Genomic DNA, 18,889 nt, shown 5'->3' with positions numbered 1-18,889 from the left:
ATTTTTCTCTTATTTTGGCTTTGTCTGTGTGCCACATGTGTACAGTGGCCCCAGGGGTCAAAAGAGGACAATGAATCCACCAGTACTGGAGTTATAGACAGTTGTGAGCTGCCATGTGGGTGTACATAATTAAATCTGGTCCTCTGCAAGAACAGCCAGTGCTCTTAACCACTGAGACATCTCTCTAGTCCCTCATGGGCTAATTTTAATTGTATCCAGGTGTAAATTACATTGAGTCAGTGGAATGTGTAATGTTCCCTTTCTTTTTCTTGCATAGGCATTTATGTCCATGTTCCAGATCCTGACCCAGGAAGGATGGGTGGACGTGATGGATCAGACTCTGAATGCCGTAGGACATATGTGGGCACCAGTGGTCGCCATCTATTTCATACTCTACCATCTGTTTGCAACTCTGGTGAGCTTATCATTTCCTTTAAGTTTTAACTTGAAGCAATTAATGGGATGAAGGTCACCGAATATTTGATGCATTGTCAATTTCAAAGTAAGAGTCAATAGAAGACTGCAAGACATCCCGTTGGATGAGATTCCTTCCATTCTTAAGGCTACAAGTCAAAGAACTTCTTGAGGATTATATTTCAGGTTGGTTAATGAGAAGCCCCTGGTTTCCATCAGGTCCATGTGCTTGCATGGGGGGGGGATACAAAACAAAACAAATGGGAATCCCATAGTCACACATCAGTTTAACTTCCCTCCACATTCACGCATAGTCACATCTATAGATCAGACTTGAACTATGATATTGTTGTATTTTTTTTATCATGTACTAATGTCCCTCTTCAATTTCAACACATCCTCTTCGCAGCTGTGATTAAACTTGAATCTCAGGGTACGGTTAGCTAATTAAAAATCTGTGGTGTTTCTGTACTGTGTGCAGTGCAGGGAAGCACGGGAGAGAAAATAAAATGCATAGCCGAAACTCCTCTGAAAGCGCAAGAGAACAGAATGCCAGAGTTCAGGCAAGATTTGTTTCTGTCATCCGTATAGATTACTCTCTTCAATCACAAAAGATTATTTCCACTTTGTACTAAGCACAGAAAAAGAGACTGCCGCTACTACACTAAAGAAGTAGTTCCCATGCCTTCTTACTACCAAATGTGCATCTATTCCCATTTATTCTTATTCTCTAGTAGGATAATAACATATGTTATCCTTTTTCAGGAATGAAGGAAATAAAATCCACTGCCACCATTTATCATGTGGCAAAATGATTTATAATATTAGTTTTGATATCTAGGACAATCAATAAGAAAATCTTATAATGTAGTTGATGATGAAATTGAGGCTCAGAGAAGTTTGGGAATTTGCCTAATACCACTCTAAGTATAAATGGTAGTCCGACTCTTCCCATCTCTAGATGGTCTTAAAAGCTAAAGTCATATTGCTTGCTTATTGCTTATATAATGAAGGTGAAATTTGCCACTGAGCATATCAAAATCAAGTTTGAACTTGAGAAAAGACTCACTCAAACAACACAAACTGCTTGCCACCTCTAATGTCCTCCAATTATAAATTCTTAAGAATTAGTAAGTACTTGAGAAGTTATGTGTGATGACTTAAAAGTGGCCTCTACTATAGACAAAGGCTTTCGAAACTGACATATGACTACTGAAACAGAGATACTTGGTTAAGGAGTGTAAAGTCAGAGGTTCAAATGGTGGAATTATATAGGAATCGCCTGAACATTGCTTACATGAAGTTGAATTTATAGATAACCATGAGGGCTAAGGACCCTGGACAGAGGGAATGGGACCTGGCTTCCAGAGCTGGTGTATGGCTGTGCTGGAATGTGTGCCTTGTTTCCAGGACTTTTGCACCCTGCCTAGCAGCATGTTTAAGTCTGTGTTTGTGTCACTTGTTCATCTATCAATCAGTCACTCATTCAGTTACTAACGCATTTTACTAATGTTTAGTAATCACCTACCATGTTCTTGGATCGCTCTCGCATTGGAGAAGCTTGAAGACTATTGACCATAGGTTAAATGTAGGAGAGATTAAATGGACATCAACAATTCATGTGAATAGTAGTCTAGTTGACTTCTGATAGTCAATCTAATTATTTTTGCTGCTAGATAATATAATTGCTTGCTGTCCTCATTACAGATTATCACACTCACTCAAACATACATTTGAGTAACTCAGAGTCATGAAGGGTAAAAACTAGAAGAAACTCTATCTATCCTGGTACATTACCTAGGAAAGAAATTTTTAACTGAAATTCTACAGGGATCACTTAGAGAATAAATGACAGTGTTAAAATTTCCAATTAGCCTTTTGGGGCAACCTAAAACTTTAATGGGTCCCCAAAATGGCATAAATTATTAATTATTGCTTAAGGAACTCAAAGATTAAAATCTACATTTAATTCCATTCTTTCTTTTGCTGATTTATGTGTGTCTAAAACACATATTACTATTTCTCATTATAATTTCTTAAATTTTTAAGTTAAAAACTAAGCATTGAAATCATTTGTTATTTTATAAACAATGTTTTTGAAGTCTATAAAGTAATCAAGAATTGAAAAGACTTTGTGTCAGCAAAAAGCAGTTTAGTGAATATGGTGCAGGCAAGAACATGAAGTTGGAGTTTAGAAACCTAGATTAGCCTTACGGGTCATTAGAAATGGGACTTAACTTCCTTCATGGTTTTTCTGGGTCAAACCTAAAATTAAGAATAATAATGCCTAATGGAAGTAGTTCCCAAAGTTCCATGAATGTTAGCTATCTTTGCATTATTGGAGATTCTTTGTCCAATGGCAAGGCTCATTCCTATTTTATAGTGATTAAAAGTAAATGTCTTCAAATCAATGAAATGCAGAGAGATTTACCACATATATGCATCTATAGAATGTATACATATATACTGTTTTTAATTCAAAGTTATCATCTTAAATATGTTTGGTATTGTAAAGTTAAAAGATTATTATTAATGTATTTTAGTTTGTGAGGCCCTGCTCCACATGAGCTGTTAGCCATCACCATACTGAAAGCAAGCTATATGTGCTCATGTGTTTTTCCCCTGACATGCCAGTGAGATAAATGAATCTCAGAATAAATGTATCAAGCTCGATATGTATTCTGCAATTACACTTATTGCTAATTTTCTATTTATTTTAACATACACAAAACTAATTCCTAGGTCATTAGAATGTATGGCGGGTGCTAGTTCATAGCTTATTATTCTTCTCCCCCAATGATTGTTGCACTGCTTTCCAAAGGCTGAGGCTTCAATGCCACAATACATCAACACATTATGCATAGTCACATGAGACTTTGTCTAGGATATATGCCCAAGTTTGGATCTTGTCCCCATACCTCTAAAACAGGAATCTCCCAAGCCAAACACCAAATCTGGTTCACCATCCAGCTTTGTACAGCCTGTGAGTTGCAATGGTGTATGTATCTTCTGTATCTTTTCATGGTTGTGTGATTAGGTACTCACCTAAGACCCTTTATGTCGTCATATGGCTCCCAAAGCCTGAAGCATTTACTAAATGAGAAAAGTGGTAGGACCCTCCCCTGAAAGAAGACCACAATCATTTACCCTCCAGAGTATCATAATTCAGAATTCCAATGTTCTTTCACACTCATTTATGCTTGATAGTGTATGTTTTTTTAATGTTTTGATACTTTTATGAGTTACTGGTACATTATTTTACCTTACTTTGCATTTTAACATTGGTGTGAGTATTGAGGGGGAAATTTCCTATGTGCTCATTGGCCTTCTTCTCACCCAGTAACTGTTTTACAGGTGTTTTAAGGGCTAGGTTCTCTTTTCCAACTTCATTCGTAGGAGTGACACGTTTGAACTTTAATCCCTTACTATAGCTAGTGCATTTGTGCAAGTCTGTCTTCTTTGATGGTATTTTTGCTATTCCAATTTGCCTATGATTTCTTTTGATGCTAAAGCAATCATTTCTGAAAAAAATAGTCAATACTTATGTTTTATTCATGTTTAAAACATTCTTCCTGAGATTATACCTGCCTGTATATTCTCATGATTTAAATTTTTACTTCTTTTCCTTAGATCTTTTACACATTCTGACTTAAAATGTATATGTAGTAAATGTTAAATGAAATGGTTAAATGAAACTCAAGTCACATTTATTCCACCAGATATATGTGAGAATTTCAATGCATTAGCATATTTACTTGGTTTTCTCCAGTTATTAAATATATGACAAAAGATTAAATAATTAGGCTTTCAATTTTATAAATAGTGGTTTAATGAGGTAATTAGCTTAGTGAAAGAAAATACTCTCTGTCACTAAATTATAAACAAAAGTAACATTTATATATTACCCCAATATTCTAACTAGTCTAGTTGTTTCCTGCATCTTACAGAGACTTTGCTTAAGACATGATCATCCTCTGATTTTCATTATCTGAATACTCTTAGCATGGCAGTCACTCAAGTGTTAGGTTATTGTTAGGTTAGTCCTGACTCACTTAGCATGGTTTTACTGAATCTCTACAATTATATGTAAAAGATTCAAAGTGGTAAAGATCTTAACCAAAACTAGTTAGGTCTCATAACTACTCAGGAATTATCAGTAGTCAACACAAACACATCAACAAACATTGAAGACTGATCATTCAAGGACTAGTTTAATGACATGATACCCAGCTCCTGTATGATCAGTGCCCACAGGGTCAGCTATGCTTTTTAGTTCTCCCACATCAACCTCATTTGAGGTTAATGTGGCCATTCAAATATCTAGTGATGGCTATTAATTCATTAATTATTTTCAGAGATAGTTTTGAGATGCATATATCAACATGTGCATGGGCCTGTAGAATAGAGAAAAGTATTATAAGTTAAACTCACAGATCTGCCTGTGAACTTGAGTTTATGCCAAAATGAGAATTTTTGGTTAATTATTTCTTTCCTGTAGTAAGTATTATAAAAAAGCAACTAACTCAATTTGGGAGATAAGTTGACAGAAATGTGCAAACTCTAATTAGTAATTAGTCCCTTAGTCAATGTGATTAGCGGTTCCTGATTCAGCTTTCTAAGGGACAGAAGAAAAGCAAAATTTAGCTGCAGTGAGTTCTGGAATAGCACCAGGCCAGGATGTTGTATGCTCCTGGGGGCACCAATTTGTCCGCTCACCATGACAATCAAGCTACAGTGTACAGAAAAAACATATTCATCACTATTATCTATTGTTCCATTAAATGCTTTTTCCTGCCAGGTACGTGTTCAGTATTTCTTTCCTAAGTGATTTCTGTTTGTCATATGTTTGTTGACTTTTTCTTGTCACCCACTTTTGCTGGTGATTTGGAAGTAGGGACTATGGAAGTTTTAAACAGTTGAAAAGACTTTCTTTTCCTGCCCCTTTGAAGGTTTTTCCCCTCTCCTTTATTATTGTCTCAAAAGAAAGCCCTGTGATGTGAATACTGAAAGGAGAGAAAATATAATTAAGCCTTCATTGTGGATGGTCTTTTCGTTACCTTTGAAGTGCCGAAATTAACACAGCGATCTCTTGATTTCGCCTCAGTGGCAGCAGCTTGCTGTGAATAGTCATGTTTTGCTCACAGAGATGTGCATTTGAAAGTGTAAATTAAATGATTTAAAAGTGAGTCTGTGTTGAACATATCCCATTTTACACTGCTCTGATTAAATCTGACTGTTTTTTTGAACATACCCCATTTTACACTGCTCTGATTAAATCTGACTGGTTTTTTGAACATACCCCATTTTACACTGCTCTGATTAAATCTGACTGGTTTTTTGGCCCATATAAAAAGTGAAATTGTTTTATTCTACAAATGACAAGTAAGCTCAGGATAGTGTGCTTATAAATGCTTACAGGAGGAAGCAAACACAAAGTGCGAGGTGTGTCTATCAGTTCCTGCTGTGCTGTGTTATATACAAATACTGATGAGTAACAGCAACAAACTTCACTGTAGATGAAAAGTTAGGACTAGTGATGACACTTCAGCCAAAAGGCCATCTTTACATTACATGGAAGCAGTAAAAAGAAACAAAATGAAAAGTTAAAAGAGAAAAGAAAATGTGTTTAGAGTGGGTCATAGCCTGTAGAATTAAAGCAAAATGACTTATGTTGCCACAGTGACAGAATTCTCACCAAGTCAACCATCCGCAATGATGTGCATGACCTCTTTTAAAAAGAAGTCTTAAGTTTAGGTATCTGTGTCATCCCACCTCAAAAGTGAGTCTGAAACAGAGCCATTGAGGGAATACGTTCATTAACACGGCTGCTCTCATCATGTATTTGGATTTGCCGGAGATTTGGTGTCAGTAAATAGAAGAAAAATAACTTTATGTGCCATGAAAGCATAAAATTTAACAAGTATATAAATTTATAAAATAAATGTATAAATGTATCAAATGTAACAAACCACTGTAAGCCAATTTTACAGAAAATGTCTAGCCCAGAGCAAATCTGGACTTTAATAAGTAGAAGGAAGAGGCAGAGAAAAAAGAATCCTAAGGGATAGGAGAGTGGTCAGACACCTGGGAGACACTTGGGCAGAAGCTGAACTAACCCTGAAAAGAATCACTTTAAATATCTCCTAAACAGGAAGCTCAAAAATTCCACCAGAATGTTGTTGTGCCCTTCTGTTACTATCTAGGGGTCTTCATCGGGTTTGTTTTGCCAGTCAAATAATTAAAAGGCAGGAAAAATCTCAAGCCAAACAGATCTCGACAGGGAATATCCCATACAGACCAGATACAATTAAACAGTGAAATAAGGTATTAACTAGGGTAAGAACACACACACACACACACACACACACACCAGGGTACACACACATATGCACACACACACACACACACACACACACACACACACAACAGGGTACACACACATATGCACGCACACACACACCAGGGTACACACACACACAGACACACACACACAGGGTACGCACACACGCACACACACACACACACACACACACACACCAGGGCACACACACACATACACACACACATACACCAGGGCACACACAAAGAAAGACCCTTTACAAAGCAGAGAAGTTGGAGTTCTGGCCTCCACTGAAGAGCTGGGATTTTAAGGCTATTAGGAGGTATTAGAATAGGGGTCTCCTTCCTCTAATTTAGAATTGGTCCGTTTAAAGTAAAACAGGGATGCTGATAGGTCCACAACTCTGGTAAATATACCTTGAACTTGGGGAAAAGGGAGCTGCTGGCAGAAGAAAAAAAAAAAAAAACCTGCCAGGACTTTGTCTCCTATCAGGAGGGTGAGAAAGAAGTCAGAAGTTAGCCATTTTTATCTAGCTGTGGACCCTCTCCCTATCTGTTTGCCTACCAGCAGCCTAACTCCTGGGCTCCAATTCCTTAATATTCATGGAGTCTTCCCAGACTTTGAGACCTGATATTCACCATTCTCCACACTAAAGCTATCTTCACTACAAAATTTACCTTGGGAATTGGCATTTTAATATAAGGGGCTAAAGAACTGGATATGCAAGACTAGAAAAATGATGGCTCCGTGGTTAAGAGCACTAACTGCTCTTGCAGAGAACTCAGATAGTGTCACAATAGCTCACAAATGTCTATAATTCCAGCTCCAGAAGACCCAGTGACCTTCTCTTGTGTCCTCAGGCACTGCAAAGCAATGAAGACAAAACATTCAGACACATAAGATAAAGATCTTTTTCAAAAACCAAAAACCTAGATATTTAAAAGTATCATGCTAGTCTCTGTTTTTTCATTAAAAAAATCCTAATTCATACAGTTTATAGTGGGCATAAAATAAAGGTGTGTATATATCAAGCCAGTCAACTGTTCTACAGCAGAGTGGACATTATGGTGTTTATTGCTAGAGTCACACACTGTAGACATGTTTAGACATGCAAGCAGCCATCAATGAAAATTCACAGGAATCGTGTGAATTCCTTGATTTTAAGGCACCAGGTAAACTATCAACAATCTTCTGAATATATTTTAGCAAAGAGAAAAAAAAGATATTACATAATGAACCTCTGTATCCTGCTATTACAGCATTATATTTTAAGTGATCTAAAATTATAAGCCGTGTTCTAAACTGAAGTATTATGTGAATGTAAGTAACAAAACAAAGCTGATTGATTGGATAATTTAGACCTGGAAGCATATGAAGTGTTTTACATACAAGAAGATCTAGCGACTCAAGGTAGTAAGTCCCCATAAAAATTCTTGTTTTATTAACAAGCAGTTTCATAAGTCCTATATGCTATATCTAACATCTGTGGAATATGACAAATATGTATCATGCTTAACAAGTGGACGTTGACTGAAAGTCAGCAGAGATGTGGATGTGATGGGTCCTGGTTAACAGGCATTACCTCAGCTTTCTGTAAAGGTAAAACAAACAGAAATGCCTCCAAACCTAGCAATGCTCTTGCTTTCAGAACTAGGGCACGTCACGCATTCCCATGACTTCCAATTCTTTGTGTTAGTAAGTGGCTGACACCCAGGCCAGCCTGTTCCCTCCTTCCAATTTCACCCTGGGCTTATAGGAAGATGATGTGTTGTTGGCAAGGTAAATTAGACGTGATGGAAAGCAAGCTGCCAACCTCTCCTCACTTCAATTTCTTCATCCCAGTGGTTATTGCCACCTTATTAGAGTCTGAGAAAAGAACCACAAAGTAATTCTCACTTCCTTACAATCAGCTGCAGGCTCACCTTGGTTTCCTGGACTTTTCATCTCTGTTCCAAGAGACTGTTCTCAGTCCAGACTTTCTTCATTTCTCATCCTGAGTGATAAGTACTCATCTTATCACAGACCCCGAAACTGGGAACAAAAGTCCGTGCCAAAATGAAACTGAGCTTTAGGGAAAGCCTAGACTTCACATGATACTTGATTTCCTATCTGCTATCACTGGCTTTTTTCCTTTGCCACCAGAGTGTTATGCTAACTGAACTCAAACCTAAATGTTCCAACATCTCCGAAGAATGAAATTAGTCTTTATGCTAACATAAAGCAAATTTTGACTCCCTCTTTTACTACTCTTAATTTTGTTGCTAACAATCTTCCCCAACACTGTCCTTAATCCTATATATTTGGGGCTTCCTACTGCCAAATCTTGACTGTCATTTATTTCCCTAATAAAACCCAAAGTTTTTGTGAGGTGAGTCTTGCCTCCTTTTATCTAAACTAAATTCAGTCTTGGGTCTGTAAAGAGAAAGTACATAACCCCCATCTATCCTGGCTCTTCTGTTCTGAGGGTAACCTTTATCTCTAAGAAGAACATATGAAATGTAATGTATTTTAAGAACATATGAAATAAAATATATTGTAACATGAGGTCCTGCTTGTTGGGGTATCTGTCCTGCCCAGTATCCCACAGCCAGCATATCCCAAAGAAAATCATACAGCAGACTCCATAAGATTATAAAACTGATTGGCCCATTAGCTCAGTCTTCCTATTAACTAATTCTTACATCTTACAGTAACCACTAATTCTTGTCTGTGTTAGCCATGTGGCTCAGTACCTTTTCCAGCGGGGCAGGTTACATCTTGCTTCTCTGTGGTCTGGGCAGGAATGTCGGAGCGAACTTCCTGCTTCCCAGAATACTCCCATTCTCTTTGCTCCACCTCTACTTCCTGTCTGGTTTTTCTGCCTATAGTTCCTGCCTGACCAATCAGCATTTATTTAAAATATGATTGACAGAATACAGACAATTCTCTCGCACTAATGTATTTTTCAAACAAGAGAGCATTCTGTATCTAATCTCCTTTTGTCAACTCATACTTTCAGTCTGAAGCAGCTGCCCTAGATGCATTCAACACAAAAACAACTAACAACAAACCCCAAACATTTGAAAGAAAAATCCCAATACAGAAGAAAGTATGATCATCATTTTATGGTGGTAATAACTTCCTTCTACTTTCCCTGACCTCAGTCTGTGGCACTTAAGGGATTTCCAGATTCATTCCAGATTCTATTTATTCCTGCCCAGTATGCTTGGAAAGGTGAGCTCTGGCCGAACTAACCTGCTCAACTCCTCCAGAATAAGCCAGGTGCTCCCAGCCTCCAGGAATGGCTGTCTTACATTTCTTTCTCTTTCAAAGTCACCTGGGTATCTCATGAGTGCCTTTGACTACGTCCTTGGGGCTCTCATCATTGCCTCACAACATTAACTAAGGTGCCCTTGACCCATCCATCCCAATAGGCTTTCAGAAACCAACATGTTCAGCTGGTACAGCACTAAATTTATGATATGCAAATAACCACCAGTCTCTGGTGTCAGCCTTCAGATTCAACCTTGTGCAGCCACACACCCGCTTCTGTTCCAGTTACAGACTTCATCCTGAATTATTTTAGGGGAAAAAAAAGGATCTTATCTGGGACAGAGAAAAAAAGAGGAGTGTTGCCTCGGAAAGTGGTACACTCGACCAAAGGCAGAAACAGGGTTGGCATCAGTATGTTTTGATAGCCAAGACCTAGCTGCACGTTTTGCCTGAACTTGAGGGGGACGATTGTTAAGGCTCACACATAGGCCATGAGCAGCAGGGCAGTGTTAGAATCCTAGGAGTTCTAGATAAAGGCAAGTTCTGAGACACTCCCAAAGAACAAGCCCACCTTGGTTCCCCAAGAATGGCAGAACTTCTAAACTGTCCTGATTGTTAAGAGTCAGTATGGCCCATGATCACTTTCTGTCAGCCTACAGTTTTTACTGTCTTTCCATGCTCTGATGAGCTGGTTTGAAGTATGAAATTATATTATCTTTAGAAAAAAAGAAATGTAAACAAATTCTCTCAATTTTTTAGAAGTCTTTGTACATATAACTCAGTTAGTAATGTCGAATAAAATCATCCCAAGTTAGCTAGATGGATCCCAAATCCACTAAAAAAAAATTATTTTTATGAGAAACTGAAGAGGATAGCCCTTGGGGAGAAAGAGACGCTACGATGAGATGGAATTGAAGATTGATACTATGCTCTAAGAAAAGCCAATGACTACTCAGGACATCAGAAGCTGCAAGAGACATGGAAGGATTCTTTCATAGAGGCACTGGACAACTTACCATCCTGCTGACAGCTAGTAGCCGTTAGACCTCTGGCCTCTAGGACGATGACAGAATAAATGCCCAAGTGTAAGGCACCAAGGGTATGCATTTTGCCTCAGCATCTCTGAGAAGTCACACAGAAGATATTACTGGAAATCAAAACTCAACAGAAGCTTCCTGAGCCCAGATTCCTCATTTCTGCAAAAAGAATCACCAATATTCCCCATGTGAGATGAAGAATACCTTATCTAGCTCATAATGGACCAGACGTCAAGTAATTCACTTATGTTTGACCTTAGACCACTCTTGAAGAAAAGAAGCATATATTCTAACATAACAAAACCCAAGAATTGAGTTGCTTTGGTAGAACAATACATTTTCAGCCAACAACAGAAATGAAAAGACTATTATTTCATCAAGTTTACTCATAGAAAAACAAAGAGAGTTTATTTCAACATTTCTATGTATTTCTAGGTTATATCTTTCATCTGACTTGTTGGCAGAAAGTTAAATGGAGGGAAATTAAAGCTGCATTAATAAATAATAACACTAATAATAATTGCTTATTATTACTACAGCCATAAGATCTTACCAGTAATGACATAGTACCCTCCATGGGCTAGTGATTGCCCCTGAATAAGGAAGGGATTGCACTTGTTTCTGAACCCAGGTCTCACCTGAACCATTGTGATCTTGCCTATGTAGGCAGTCTTTATGCCTGCTGAATTCAATTGTAAACTCCACCGTGAGAGCAAGATTGCCTCTGAGTTCCAATTAAACTGTGGCTGATACATTCCTGGAATCCTCTGAACTGTTTGTCAAAATCTGATCTAATAGGACCTCACTGTCCTTTGATAGCCTTCCATCTGTCTACTGCTAGAGAAATAATTAAAAGTAAAATCTGCTATGTTGCCAACCTCTCCATAAAGGTGGTAGAGAGAAAAACCAAAACACAGTTTTATTCTTGAAAAAGCATTGAGCCAAAGCCAAAGTAGAAATATCAGATGACCTAGCAGACAGCAAAGGCAGAAAAAGAAATGTCACCCTCTATACCAAAACACAAGCATATTCCAGTGAGTTTCAAGAAGATTCAACAGTGCTATTTGGTAAATGCAGTTCTTCTAAATTTTACCTGGCAACTGTGAAGGTTGGTACTGATTTTCTATATACAGAGAAACAATAAAGCCTCCTATCTACAGGACAAGGCATTTTATAACTTGGAACAGGATTCCTATGTAGAGTCCCATCCTCCTACCAGGATGGGAGCCTGAGGTCCTTGGTTGTTTACATTTCAAAGATAAAGCTCTCAGGTCCTTAGGGAAACCTTTCCTGGATAATAAAGGAGCAAGAATCTGAGGTAACTTTATGTGTGCACAGTTCAAAGATAATGAGAAGAATGTATAAGTAATAATATGTTTTCTCCTAGACCCATGCCATCAGGGCCAGCTCTCCCACATTTGTGGTGAGGGGTGGCAACATCTCTCCCAGTGCTGGGGTCATCTCTCCCATAGGGGAGAGAGGCTCCAACTCCCCTGTGGCAGTGCCCAGTGAGGAACAGGGCTAGCTACTCCAGGGCCAGTGAGGGAGAAAGCTGGCTCAACATGACCCTGGGATGACTCTCGTTCTCATCTGAGAGCTGGTCCCAGAGGTCAGGACCGACAATCTCAGCTACCATCCAGAACCACAAGTTGGGCCTTGGGTTGACCCTCCCTAACAGCTGCCTCTGCTGGAGTGCATGAAGGGGCTGGTCCCGCAGAATAACTGCAGGATCTCCATGACTTGGGGCAACAACAGGATTTCAGAGAGGAGTTTCCATGACAGAGAAGTAATGATGCTGTACCAGAATCCAGAGGCCTTAACCATACCAATGATTCATTGCAGTGAGCATTTTGCTAGAGGGGGGGCTGATTGGACAAAAGGGGTATACTGCGTGATAACTCCTGATGCCACTAGGATGAAAGAAGAAGTGTTTGAAAGATGGAGGATCTCCCATCCAAGAACTCTACCTCAAAAGACCCAGCAATACCACTTTGGGGTATATACCCAAAGGAAGCTCATTCATACCACAAGGACATGTGCTCAACTATGTTCACAGCAGCATTGTTTGTAATAGCCAGAACTTGAAAACAACCTAGATTCCCCTCAATCGAAGAATGGATAAAGAAAATGTGGTAAAATGGAGTACTACACAACAGTAGTACAATAGCATCTTGAAATTTGCAGGCAAATGGATGGATCAAGGAAAAACCATATTGAGTGAGGCAACCCAGACCCAGAAAGACAAATATAATATGTATTTATTCATAAGTGGCTTTTTAACATAGAACAAAGTAAAACCAGCCTACAATCCACAACCCTAGAGAACCTAGACAACAAAGAGGACGCTAAGAGAGACATATAGGAATCTAAATAGGAAGAGAAAAAAGACAAGATCTCCTGAGTAAGTTGGGAGTGTAGGGGTCACAGGAGAGGTAGAATGGGAGTGGAGAGGAAGGGAGAGGAGTGAAGAAAAATGTATAGTACTATAAAAACAATAAAAAAGAATGTTCTCAGAAGCCGATTTATGAAAATTTCCAGTCACCAGACAAAAAACTGCAAGTGGCAGATTGCCACCTCCCAGTCAATGGAGCTAACTAGTAGGCACTTCCAAAGAATAAAGGGATGTTCTTTTAAAACAAAGAAAGGAAAGAAGGAAGGGAGGGAGGGAGGGAGGGAGGGAGGGAGGGAGGGAGGGAGGGAAGGAAAGAAGGAAGGAAAGAAGGAAGGAAGGAAGGAAGGAAGGAAGGAAGGAAGGAAGGAAGAAAGGAAGGAAGAATCTAGGTGGGCTTTTGTTTGGCTTGGCTTGCTTTAATTTATTTGGGGGGAATACCAAATACCTCAGGGTTAGGGGAGGATGTGGAGGGACTGGGAGGTGCGTGGGATTGGTTTTTAAACATAAAGCAAAGAAAACTAGCCCACAAATCACAATCTTAAAGAACCTAGACAACAATGAGGACCCTAAGAGAGACATACATAGATCTAATCTACATGGAAAGTAGAAAAAGACAAGATCTCCTGAGAAAATTGGGAGCATGGGGATCTTGGGAGAGGGTTGAAGGGGAGAGGAGAGGCAGGAAGGGGAGCAGAGAAAAATGTAAAGCTCAATTAAAATCAATTAAAAAATTCCAAAGAATCAATAAAGAATTATGCCTATTTTTAAAAAAAAAGAATGTGTTTTTCTAAAGGAATTGTTTAAGAAAATGAGAGAAATACACCACCAACACCAACACCAGCATCAAAGACTTTTTAAAATCCCTTTTGAATGTGTGTTTACAGGTTTCCTGGAGAGTCAGGATATGTCTAAGTACCTACCTCCATAACTATGAAGCATCCCTTACTATTGGGAGACTTCAAAGGATACCTCAGAACTTGAGTGAGGATACAGGGAAATGCTGATTCCTTGAGACATGGCTTTTCAAACCAAGATCCTGAGGAAAGAGCTAAACCGGGAGGGAACTTTGGGATGACCAGTTTAGAACAACGCTGACTCTCACATGAGCCTGACCAGGCATGGTGACATCAGGAAAAGCCTCCGGTCTGGACCACTCTGAAGTGTCTTCGAGTTCTGCTAGGCTCCTCAAAGATGAGACTACAGTAAGGAAGCATGGTGGCACTAGTCCCAAGCCAATCATTTCCTACAATAAAGAAGCATGATGGCACTAGTCCTAAACCAATCGTTTCCTACAGTAAGGAAACATGGAAGCACTAGTTCCAAGCCAATCATTTCCTACCACAGCCTTTCTCCCTGACCCTGATTTTGCTTTCCATTCATTACAGAGTGAGTCACTAAATTATGCACAATAATCTCTCTAGTACAGTAACTCAGAGCACAATTGCCTCAACTTCCTTGGCATTTGATTAAAGCATCTAATATTAAGAAATGGCAATGCCTTCTTCAGAGGGAAATTGAAAAAGAAGGATGTAAATTAGGAATGAAAACAACAATAGAAAGGAACAGGGAACCTTTAGGAGTCGCAAGCACAAAAAGAAATAGAAATTAATATATTTAAAATTATCTCAAGACATAAAAGGGGGAAATTTATCATCACCACAGAAAGACAGATGTTATTGACAGGCTAAATTGCCTGCTCTGAACATTTTCCATTTAAATTTTTCTTCTACTTTGCTGGACTTTTATCATAAATACACTTATTATTGTACTGGAAACATTTTTTGGTACCAGAAAAATTCATGAGTTGTTAGCCAACACTTTATCACAAATTATCCACATGCTAGGAACTTACTAACAAAGAAATCTTTATTGTCTTGAATAGTTTCTCTCAGTTGGGAACTGGAAAAGGTTTGCTTGGGTTCTGTTTCAGTGTCTCCTTAGGTTACCATCAAGATGTCTGGGACTGTGGTCACCTAGAAGGCTTGAGTATCTGCCTCCAAGACAGGTCTCTCACAAGAGTGTTGGAAGGGTCATTGTTTTCTGCTGGCAAGAAGTCTCAGTTCATCAGAAGAAGAGATTTTTCATGGTGCTTCCTTCACATCTTGGCACTGCCTGAGCCACTGATCCCAGAGAGAGTAGGATACAAAATGGCATTGCCTTTTATTGCCTCTTTTCTGTAACCTTCTGGTTCCGTACTCTATGTGTGAGGATACAACACACATCATTTGCAGTAACAGCAACACTATGGGACACCTCTGGGACTACTTGCCACGATGTAAACCTTTATCATCAGTATGAATTTGATCATTGAGTTCCCTATAATCGTATTAGCTACTTATACAAGTTTAGAGGTCATTTCCAGTATTTCATTACCTAGCACCTTTGTATATTAAGCTTTTAATCATTAATTCAGATGTTTTTCTTAGGTTAATTTCAGAGATGATGTTATTAAATTAAAACAATCATAGATTCTTTATTATATTTCCTTCCTGAAGTAAATTGATATATTTGTTATCTATGCAACTTTTGTATTTCCTGTCCTGTGTTCGTGACAAACATTTTAAACTGTCTATGCAATGATTCAGAGTGCATATTCATAATTTTCAACTGATGAATTTTTATCAAATATCTTTTAGGTACGTATTCTATATTATATACGAAGTTTTGATACTTATAGCCTGTGGGTGTTTTCATTGTTATTTAACCATTTTGTAGATCCTCCTGAGTTTGTTTGTTGCTGTTATTTTGGACAACTTAGAACTTGATGAAGATCTAAAGAAGCTTAAACAAGTAAGTGATATTAAAAAAAGTAAGGGCACTTAAAGTAATGTTGGTGTGTGGACTTTCAAAGCAAAGAAATAATTGAAAATTTTGAGGCAGTCTGAGCTAATAAACTGATGTGTTGTTGTTTTATCTCCTATCTAAAGTCAGGGGGTGTTTTCCTGTTACTCTACAAATATCTTAAGGCTACTTTCATATTACCGTGAGTAAAAGTAAGATGTTCATAGTTTAATAAACTGAATTTTGAGATCACTTTTTTTTCTATTAATTGAAGGTTGTTTTGAAATCAAATTCCCCAGGGCCATACTGTTGTATTGAGCAAGTATATGCAACGCTCTTGGTGTTTGTCATAAAAGTATTAAAATTAACTGTCAGACTTACAGACACTGGAAGAGTATCTAGTCTGGATGTCCAAAGTGATTGTTCAAAATTAAACAAAATAAAAGATCAAATATGCATCTTGTTATTCTTGAAATCAGACTCTATTAGGGTAGGGAAAATAGTATCAAAAAATGGAAATGGATGTTTATAAAGTTATATTATCCATGACAGACAACTGGCAAGTTGAATCAGCTGACTAGCTCCATAGTTCTCTTGTATGGAGCAGTATCTGCAGTTGGCTGGAGTGTTTGGCTTTATTGAAAAATAAGAGGATGGGAGACATTAGGAGATTTTCTTGGCCACACTCACACATTGTACAATCAGTTAAGGTGTTAACAAGAATGTAGTAAGAAACCACTTGTTTGTTTCCCGGCTGCCCAGACTCTCAAAATAATCACACAGAAACTTTATTATTTGCAATACTGTTTGGCCAATAGCGTAAGTGTATTTCTGGCTTACTCTTAAATCTTAAATTAACCCATTTCTATCACCACGTGGCTGTGGCTTACCAGGTAAAGTTCTGTCCAGTGTGTGTGTCTGGTGGAGCTAAATGGCTTCTCCCTGACTCCTTCTTTCTCCCAACATTCAGTTTAGTTTGCCTGCCTAGCTCTATTTTGCTAAGTCACTGGCCAAAGCAGCTTTATTCATTATACAATAAAAGCAACACATGTACATAAGGACTTCTCACATCGCAAGACTACCCAATACTCTAAAGTAAGCCTTTGGAATTATGTGAAAGGTCTCACATATTCAGATTTTTCAAAACTTGTCTATTCCACAAAAGATAAAACAACATAACCTATAAGTTTATATTTTTTAATTTTAATGGTCCCTTTAAACTTTACATTGCATTATTCTCCTCTTCAAAGCCACTGATTTCACCAAGGTTATCCATAGGGGCTGAAAAGCATGTTTGATATCAAGACTCCTGCTCTGAGCATACTCAGGAAGGCTTTAAGCTCCATAGTGCCCTGAACTATGCAGGCAAATGGCTCTGTGGTCAAGGTCATTTCTTTTTGCTTTTTCTACTTTGTGGCTTAGGGAAAGGACTCTTCAGGTGAGAGTTGGGATGTTATTCTATGCTGGTGGTGTGAAATGTTTAAATTGACTCCTTGGTAGAAAAATATACCATGTGTGAGCTCAGCATCAAAACTGATCAGCTGTATAATTTGACAAGACCAATAAAAATGTGCTGCTTTCCAAATCTGGCATTTATATGTGGATTTTTACGTGTGTCATATTTATCATTCATAGATCTTGAATATATTGTATATACTTCCATCAAAATTGAATACACAAAAATGAAAAGCATTCAATTTTCTCTAACTGATCCTACTACAAGATTCAGTGTGGTATTAAGCAACCACTGAATATATAAAATACCAAGTCTACATTTGCAAAATATTCTTTCTGCTAGAAGGCAGTAAAAAAATTACACATAGCACATTTTTGGAGCCCATGAATGCAAACCTAAATAAATTTTACAGTGACTATGTTTTGAGTGTTTAAATTTGTACATATATGTTTGATCTATTTAATTTTCTTTTAAACATTTGTATATCCAATAGACAGTCACTTTGGGCTTTTTTCTCATTTATTTTATATAACCGATAATGGAAAACCAACAATCAAAAAAATCATGAGACTCGGAAGAGGTTCAGTTAGTAAACTACTTCTCATGCAAGTGTAAGCAATGAGGTCAGTCAGATCCCAGGCACTCGAGTAAAGGGCTGTGTGTGGTGTGCATCGTTAATTCCAGCACTGGCAGGGAAAAGGTAATTGTTCTGACTACCCAGTCAATCCAGACAGCTTAGTGAACTTTGGTTTAGTTACTGACCTTATATCAAAATTAAGGTAGATAAAAAAGGAGGAAAACATCTAAGCCTTCATGTGAATGTGTCCACATGTTCACATATACTCAACACATATGCACATATGTGCTCATGCATGCGCGCGCACACACACATAACTACTTGCTATCTCATTTTCTTCACTCTTTTAAATTTGTTTTTGTTTTTAGAAATTCTATATATCAGATTGATTATTCCATTGTAGTTACATCCAATTTGGAGTGTTTTCCTTGAAGATTTAAAGACATTTTCAGCTCTGAAAATGTCAAGAAAAATAGTGATCCCATTTTCAGTAGTCCTTTTAGGCTATTATTCATTCATGACTGGACTGAAACTACATATTTAATTAATCCATCTATTAATTTCATACCCCAAATCACTTCAATTTTGTATTTGAAATCAACTGGAGCAAAAAGTATCAGTCTAAATTAAAATGTGACTG

General features: G+C 38.0%; 1 protein-coding gene across 4 annotated transcripts in view; it reads left to right on the top strand.

The window, feature by feature from the left end:
• The window catches only part of Nalcn (sodium leak channel, non-selective), a 281,079-nt gene that overhangs the window by 162,315 nt on the left and 99,875 nt on the right, over nt 1–18,889 (top strand). For 3 of the 4 annotated variants that reach the window (XM_085698170.2, XM_048422068.3, XM_085698169.2), the window contains exons 14-15: nt 278–415; nt 16,151–16,225. In XM_085698170.2, coding sequence (XP_085554296.1) covers nt 278–415; nt 16,151–16,225 — 213 coding nt within the window. The remainder of the gene's footprint in view (nt 1–277; nt 416–16,150; nt 16,226–18,889) is intronic. The other variant, XM_087912334.1, reaches the window with a different exon arrangement.

The sequence above is a fragment of the Myodes glareolus genome, chromosome 12, assembly GCF_982192425.1.
Source record: "Myodes glareolus chromosome 12, mMyoGla1.1, whole genome shotgun sequence".
NCBI classification, from domain to species: Eukaryota; Metazoa; Chordata; class Mammalia; order Rodentia; family Cricetidae; genus Myodes; species Myodes glareolus.
This window is presented reverse-complemented; position numbering and strand designations above follow the sequence as displayed.